The sequence below is a fragment of the Glycine soja genome, chromosome 14 (genome assembly GCF_004193775.1).
Source record: "Glycine soja cultivar W05 chromosome 14, ASM419377v2, whole genome shotgun sequence".
NCBI lineage: Eukaryota > Viridiplantae > Streptophyta > Magnoliopsida > Fabales > Fabaceae > Glycine > Glycine soja.
This window is the reverse complement of record NC_041015.1, coordinates 12,660,483-12,669,008: the sequence shown is the minus strand read 5'-3', so window position 1 is coordinate 12,669,008 and position 8,526 is coordinate 12,660,483. Positions and strand designations below refer to the sequence as shown.

The 8,526-nt window shown below is 35.9% G+C and overlaps 2 protein-coding genes across 2 annotated transcripts; both read left to right on the top strand.

Annotated features, from left to right (window-relative positions):
* Window positions 1–4,760: 4,760 nt before the first annotated feature.
* LOC114383557 (probable aldo-keto reductase 1) lies at window positions 4,761–6,167 on the top strand. Its single transcript, XM_028343249.1, has 3 exons — window positions 4,761–5,500; window positions 5,614–5,732; window positions 5,914–6,167. Exons 1-3 carry the CDS (start codon window positions 5,486–5,488, stop codon window positions 6,116–6,118), a joined length of 339 nt encoding a protein of 112 aa, XP_028199050.1. The 5' UTR covers window positions 4,761–5,485; the 3' UTR covers window positions 6,119–6,167.
* A 462-nt stretch (window positions 6,168–6,629) lies between these two features.
* On the top strand, window positions 6,630–7,436 carry LOC114383828. Its single transcript, XM_028343560.1, has one exon. It carries the CDS (start codon window positions 6,630–6,632, stop codon window positions 7,434–7,436), a length of 807 nt encoding a protein of 268 aa, XP_028199361.1.
* The last annotated feature ends 1,090 nt before the right edge of the window (window positions 7,437–8,526 follow it).

Below are 8,526 nucleotides of genomic sequence, written 5' to 3'. Positions count from 1 at the left end.
GGAAATTGAATTCCAGGTCGACTCTGTAACATCCCAATTTTTGTAATCTAGATTTAAAAGGATTGTTATTTATAAATAAATAGAGTTTTAGAAAAATGATGAGATTTTATAAATAAATAAATAAGGAGATATAATTATTAATTAAAATAATGATTTGAGAGAAAATAAAAAGGATATTTCATTTATTTGTTTGATAGAAAATAAAATAGCATTTTTTTTATAAAATAAATAAATAAATAAATATAGAGCAAATAATAGGCTGAGTACCCTAGGTATAAATAGTTATGTTAAGTCAGGTGCCTCTTTTTGGCCTCATTTTCGTCAGAAAAACGACAATCTCGGACTCGTTCACCATTGGATCATCGTGAAATTTGAGTACCACGTTTGCAGCCCAATTTCAAACATTTTCACCGTTGGAAATTTCAAAATCGTATCTGAGCTTAGAGGAAAACCCTTCGCATTGTAGCATTTTAATTTCCCGCAGAAACCCAAAACTGTCTCGGTAAAACTACAATCCCGATTTCGTTAACCGTTGGATTTTCATGAAATTTGGACATGTTGTTCGAAGTTCAATTGCGCATACTTTCACCGTTGAGATGTTTGAGATAACATTTATGGAGGGAGCAAAATGAATCGCATGAAGACAGTACAAGTGGAGGTTTCAATCTCTTCTCCGTCTCTCTAACGTTTGAAAATTCTATCGGAGCAGTCGAAGGAATAACTGAAGGAATCTCAGAGAATCGCTAGAGATGTTACTATCGCTGGCTGAATACACGTGAGTCCGCTCAGAGGTAAGGGATGAGTTATTCACAATTGGGGATTAGTGAGAACATATGTAGGGATCCTTAGAGATATCAATTGGAATGAGTTTTTGGATGTTTCTACAATTTTTACTTTATCCTTATAATTATAACTATGAGTTATATATAAATTATATATGTTTGATGAATCATTTGATGTCCCAATGAAAATTTTTTGTAAAATTAATGTGCTCTTGTGTTGAGTGTGAACCGTAGTTGATGAAATTAAGTAAGGAGAAATTGAGTTTTTATTTTTCCCCTTTTCATGCTTTTTAGTTTTTTTATAGTTTAAAATTGATATTATATTTGAAATTGAGAAAAGAATTCTAATAGACTATGTGTTGTATTCTTAGATAATATATATATGAATTCATGTATAATTATATATATGAGAAAGTGTTTATATAATTATTTAGAATTGGTACATTGAAAACTTTCTTAAAATTCATGATCAAATATGATATACGTTGTTGGATTTATATATATAGATTTAGTTATATATTTATTTATATTAATATTTTATGTAAATATTGTTGTAGTGTTGTTATTGTGTGATTCCAAAAATTATTCAAGTGTTGGAGTTTGAGAATACTATGTTTAGATTTGAGATACATGTGCATTGAGATGTGTGTATTGAGTTATGAGTTGTGAATTATACAATAACCCGACCAGTGTTGATATTGAGAAAATTGTTTATGCGCAGTGTTAAAGAGAAAGTGTAGGTTCCTAGTTAGGAACCAGTGTTAAATTGTAGCGCAATTGTGTTAAACATGTTTGAAACATGAGTGTGAGATCGTGGTATTGTATAATTCATGAGCAGTGCTTATAAATGATATATGTGATGAATTGTGAAATAATATGTTGCCTTGAGATTATAATATTGTTATTGAGATTGAGTAAAAGTGTAAGGTAGAACAAGTGTTGAATTGTGAGATACGTGAAAACATGTGATGGAGGATTATGACATTATGAGATGTGAAATTGTGAATGAGTTTTGGTTGTAAATAAGTGTGAGATTAACTCTTGATGTGACATTATTTGTGTTGTAAGTTGTGAATTGTACAATAACCCGACCAGTGTTATCTTGAGAAAAGTGTAAATGCATAGTGTTAAAGAGAAAGTGTAGGTTTCCTATTTAGGAACCAGTGTTAAAGAGAAAGTGTAGGTTTCCTATTTAGGAACCAGTGTTAAATTGTAGCGCAATATGTTGTACGTGTTTAAAACATGAGTGTGAGGTCGTGGGTATTGTATAATTCACGAGCAGTGTCTGTGTGCTAAAATGATTTTAGGGGTTGGACCTGAATCAGGAGAGAGAGGCCCTGACGGACTCTTCGGAGTGTAGGCCTTGGGGGTCGCCGGGTTTGAGTGCTCCTTTAAGCCTATGCTGATCCCATATGGTTGGAGCATTCTCGCAAAACATCGTGACCCTGACTGGTCTCCCTATGATCTTACTTAGTGAGAGTGACCTGACAAACCCATTGTGTGGTGTGTCTTGTTATGTACTCCTAAGCGCCCCAGGGTGGTTTTTCATTGACATGGTACCACATTGCATATAGGCTTGAGTCTTAGCATAACTGTCTCATGCACTTGCTAATTGTTTATTATGAAATTGAGGTGTTATTATGTCTTGATCAGAGCGTGTGATTCCTGTGTAATGTGATTGATTGATGAAAAGTGAATTTTGAATGACAAAGTGGTGGAATTACGTGTAAGTAAGTTTTATTTGGTTTATACGATATGTATATCTAGTTGTCTTGTTTCTCTATTAGTTAGGAATGTGATAACTCACTCCCGATTTGTTGTTTGTGTTTGGATCCTGTGATGATCTTGAACTTTGTGTTCGGGGAAGCAGATGACTAGGTGAACTGCTTTAAGGAATATTGTGCTGAAGGACGTCGAGACACAACGCTCTGATAGGATGTGACATTGGGGTATAGGGTTTTATATTAATTGTATGAAGTCTCAGACGGCCTTGTTTGAGCCGATGACTTTATTATTTATTTGGACAAGTTTGAATATGATTTAGAAGAAAGTGATTGTGAACCTCTTATCCCTTTGAAAGGCTTGTATTTAAAAATGTTTAAAAAAATACTTTTAATTAATATTTGAATTTTTTTCCTTTGTTAGTATATATGTGAGGGGTAGAGGGTGTCACAGACTCCATGTTACAAAAGGGGCTTATTCAACCCAGCACTAGTCCTTTTTCCTCATCAGTTTTGTTGGTCAAAAAGAATGATGGTGCATGGCGATTTTGTGTTGACTATAGGGCGTTGAATGCCTTGACGATGCGTGAAAGATTCCCAATCCCTACGATTGACGAGCTCCTCGATGAGCTAGGCGGTGCGCGATTCTTCTCCAAGCTTGACTTGCTGCAAGAGTATCACCAGATTCGTATGCATTTTGAGGATATTCCTAAAACGGCTTTCAGAACCCACCATGGCCACTATGAATTCAAAGTGATGCCATTCGGGTTATGCAATGTGCCTTCCTTTTTTCAGGCAACTATGAACATGATATTTCACCCCTACCTTCGTCGTTTCATCATCGTCTTCTTCGACGACATCCTGATTTACAGCGCCTCCATGGATGAACATTTGGATCATTTGGAGCTTACCTTTCAGGTATTACTCGACAATCAGTTTGTTCTCAAACTCTCTAAATGTTCTTTTGGGCAGTCACAGGTGGAATATTTGGGTCATTTGGTTTTGCATCGTATATGTTATGCAACCTTGGTATAAATTCCTTAAAGAAAGTGATTTTTCTCATGGTGATAAAATCTCATTCTACTACAAGCGTCATGAACAAATTTGGAAAATTATTATTGGAAGTCAAAAGGATTGGGACGACAGTGATAATGACTAAATTAAGTTTAGGTTATTTGTTTTGTTTATTAACATTACCTTGGTCAACGAGTAATCTTGCTCTTTTATTTATTTATGGAAACAATCTAATTATTATTAATGTTACATATATTTTTATTTTTATACTATTTTTCATACAAAATAAATTACAAACTTACCCGTGCGTATGCACTGGTTACCAACTAGTGGATATTAAAGTTGAGTTTCAAGCTGGTTCGGTCCGATCAAATTGAACTACAGCTTCGCTAATCATATATTTTCCCATGTGTATTTGTAGTGAACCATTTTCATTGTGTTGCTAGGCTGATAATATTATAGTATTTCACAAGATATGAAAAGAGTTTACCACCAAAATGCTTTAAAAATAATAATTATGGCTAGTCAACTATTACATTGAACTGTCATTTTTGCTTAACGCAACTCATAATAATATTCTCAAGTCTTGAAGCAGATTTCACCAAATCTTCATATATTGTAGTAGTAGTACTCTAGATCTTCGCTACGCAAATTTTTTGTAACTTGATAATTTAGACAGTGAGTTAAGTTCGATCTAGAATTCCTCGTAGACATAAATAAATCTAGGCATTAATTAATGAATATCAAATAACTAGATACATCAAATATACTACATTGACTGACATAGAGTTCCTAATTAACATTGGATTGTGATCTCCGTAAGTAATTGATCAACCTTGTCATTATAATGATACTACTATTTCTTAGAAAATAGAAATCCATAGAACCGAGCGAGACTTTCATGTTCATCTTTCAGGTAGCTCTCATTGACTGACCTTGGTCAATCTTCGTAATATTTGCATGCACAATTTTTGTTTACAGCCAATAAATTATATATATACACACACGTTGCAATAGACCACAAGATGTGACCTACACAAAGGAAACAAGAGACACGGGTTGCGTCAAATGCTGTAAATAACAAATTGTCCCCACCCCCCACCAACTTTGACTCTTTCATCTCCATTCATCCACACAATTCTTTTTTGGTGCGTTCCTTCCAATATACTCCCATAACTGGTATACACCATTGGCTCATCCCATGCAAACCATTGTCTTCTTCATCTAGGTTTCCAAATCCACATCTCCCTCTCTCAAATTTTGAACACAAAGATTGATGCCCCACCCATTTAGACTTCCAAAAGCTCATTGAGGATCCATCCACTACTAAAAAAAATATGTTTTTAATATCATCAATTTAATATTGATTTTATGAAAATTGGTGTAGGTACATTTTTGTAAATAAAAAAACTTTGTTAACATCTATCTTGTAAAACTCATCTTGTGTATATCTCTTACCATCCATCTTGATTAAAATCGATTTTATTTTTTTTCTCATTATCATCAGTTATATTGGTTAATGTACGTTAACAATGGTTATTAAAAACGGACACTTGCTGCCTCATTCTTCTCTTAACATCATCGTGAACCCTAATTAGGTATGAATCTCTCCACGTTTTATGATCAAGCTCCTCCCTCCGATACCCCTGTCGCCACACCCAAAGCCTCACCGTGACTGCCACAAGCCCTACCCCTCAAAGCCTCTCCTCTAACCACCATTGTTCCACCTCCCACTACCTTTCGCTCTGGTCCCCGTTTTCTCGCACAACTCTGTTCTCTGAGAAGTGAAAAATGGGATCTGAGATCTGAGGGTTTTGAATCCGTTTCCAGATATGTGAAGTGCAAAATGAGGTGTAAGATCTGAGATCTCTCAAACTCTTTCCAGATCTGAGATATGAAACTCGTTTCCGTACGAAGGCACACTCACCGTCAACAACAAGTTGTTGAACCAGTGCGCGGTCTGTCAGGATGAGTTCAAGAAGGGTTCGCTTCAAATCTTAGCTTTAAATTACTTGAAACTTATTATATACTTTCTAGTTCATATTCTGTCATCATCTGCCTCATCTCACTATATACATATTGTTATAATATCATAGATGGGTGAACTTAAGAAATTGGTGGAAGAGGATAAAGGGAAGTATATTGGGTTATCTGTTCAAATGGCGTGGTCCCTATGGACTCGTGACATTGAAGATGATACAGTTCCTCTTTGTAGGTTAGTTCTAGTTCTTCTCCAACTTCATATGAGCTTGGAATTCTCCAACTTCTCATAACTATTCTTTCACTAAAAATAAATAAATATTCTCCTCATCTCTTTAATTATGAGCTATTTGAAAAGAGAGTAGAAAATTAAAATTAAAAACGAGGTCACTTTGTTAAAGCTTTTATTGATGCAGGGAGCTTGGAATTGGAATCGTACCATACAGCCCTCTTGGCCGAGGCTTTTTTGGTGGCAAAGGAATTGTGGAAAATTTTATTGCAAATAGTTTCCTGGTACAATATTGTAGCAATTACTTGTGTGAAAAATTACACAATATCCATGTAGAAATTTTTGGATGTGAAAAATCAGAGCAGATAATAGCAATCCATTCTTCATCTTGAACCTGATGAAGTAAATGTTGAGCAAAGTTGCTCCTTATTTTATAATAACACAATATGTATGCATTCGTCAATTTGCAAAAACTTATGTATTTCAAAAGTAACGAATGTTGAAATATAAACTTGATTTGGGCCTAAATTAATTATTTGGTTCCTTGGACTTAGTTATTTTGGGCTTAAGTAATTATGGGTCATGTTTCTAGAGAATTCTTGTAGTGTTTGGAGTGTCTAGATATTTCTTATAGTTGTAATATTCTCTAGAATACTCTTTGGATCTCTAGAGTTGAGAACTCTCTAGAATTAGTGTGTCTAGAGTTCTCCTTAGAGTAGTATAAATAGAGATGTAATCCTACACATTTGTATCAAGCAAAAATACAAAGTTCTCTCCTCCATAAAGAATTCTCCTTCCTATCAAGTTTCTATTCAAAGTCTCCAATATTCCTAAACACTTTTCCTAAACATAAAAAGCCTTATTTCCAACAAATTGGTATCAGAGCTTCAAGATCCTCAAAAGATGGCGAATGGAGGTTTTCCTTTTCAAATGTCGATGCTCACAAAGAACAACTATGATAATTGGAATATCAAGATGAAGGCGCTACTAGGAGCTCAAGATGTGTGGGATATCGTAGAGAATGGCTTCGAGGAGCAAGATGAAGCCTCGCTAAGCCAAGGTGTAAAGGAGACGTTGAAGGAGTCAAGAAAGAGAGACAAGAAAGCTCTCTTTCTCATTTATCAATCGGTGGATGAAGATACATTTGAGAAGATATCCAACGCAGCGACGACCAAAGAAGCATGGGATAAGCTTCAAACTTGCAACAAAGGAGTTGAGCAGGTAAAAAAGATTCGTCTTCAAACTCTTAGAGGTGACTTTGAGCGTTTGTTTATGGAGGAGTCCGAGTCAATTTCTGATTATTTTTCTCGAGTATTGGCCGTAGTCAATCAACTTAAAAGAAATGGTGAAGATGTTGATGAGGTGAAGGTCATGGAAAAAATACTTCGAACATTAAATCCAAGTTTTGACTTCATTGTTATCAACATTGAAGAAAACAAGGATTTAAAGACCATGACTATTGAGCAACTCATGGGTTCCTTACAAGCATACGAAGAAAAACAAAAGAGAAAAATTAAACAAAAGGAGGCTACGGAGCAACTACTACAACTCAACGTAAAGGAAGCAAACTATGCAAATTATAAGAGCCAAAGAGGACGAGGTCGCGGCCAAGATCGTGGACGTGGACGAGGACATGGAGGAGAAGGAAGAGGTGGTTACAACAACCACTCCAACAAATTCAACAATGGAGAAAGAAGTTGGAATCCATAAGTAACAAGAGGTTGTGGAAGAGGAAATTCATGGTCGAGGTATGACAAATCACAAATCAAGTGCTTCAATTGCAACAAGATTGGTCACTACACATCCGAGTGTAGATTCTCGAAGAAGGTTGAAGAGAAAGCTAACTTTGTAGATGAAAAAGGCAAAGAAGAAGAAACTTTGCTACTCGCGTGCCAAAACAAATTTGAAGAGAAAAGAAACAAGTGGTACCTCGACACCGGCGCAAGCAACCACATGTGCGGCGATAAAAGCATGTTCGTGGAAATCAATGAAGCAGCAACTGGCGATGTCTCATTTGGAGACGACTCAAAGATACCAGTCAAAGGCAAAGGTAAAAAATTCTCATACGTTTGAAGAATGAGAGTCATCAATTCATATCCAATGTCTACTATGTGCCTAACATGAAGAATAATATTTTGAGCTTGGGACAATTATTAGAGAAAGGCTATGACATCCATTTGAAAGAACATAGTCTTTTCTTAAGAGATTGTAGACATAACTTGATTGCTAAGGTGCCTATGTCAAAGAATAGAATGTTCCTCTTGAACATTCAAAATGATGTGGCAAAGTGTCTCAAGGCTTGCTATACCGACTCTTCGTGGCTATGGCATCTACGGTTCGGGCACCTCAACTTCGACGGTCTAGAACGTTTAGCGAAGAAGGAGATGGTGAGAGGCTTGCCTAGCATCAACCACCCAGACCAACTTTGCGAAGGATGTCTAATTGGGAAGCAATTTCGTAAAAGTTTTCCAAAGGAATCAACAACAAGAGCAACAAAGCCGCTAGAGCTCATACACACCGATGTCTGTGGACCAATCAAACCCAATTCATTTGGTAAGAACAAGTACTTTCTCCTCTTTATTGATGATTATTCCAGAAAAACCTGGGTTTAGTTCTTGAAGGAGAAATCAGAAGTGTTTGAAAACTTTAAGAAGTTCAAAGCCCTCGTGGAGAAAGAAAGTGGTCTTTCCATCAAGGCCATGAGATCTGATCGAGGAAGAGAGTTCACTTCAAATAAGTTCAAAAAATATTGTGAAGACCATGGAATCCGTCGCCCACTGACAGTGCCAAGATCGCCACA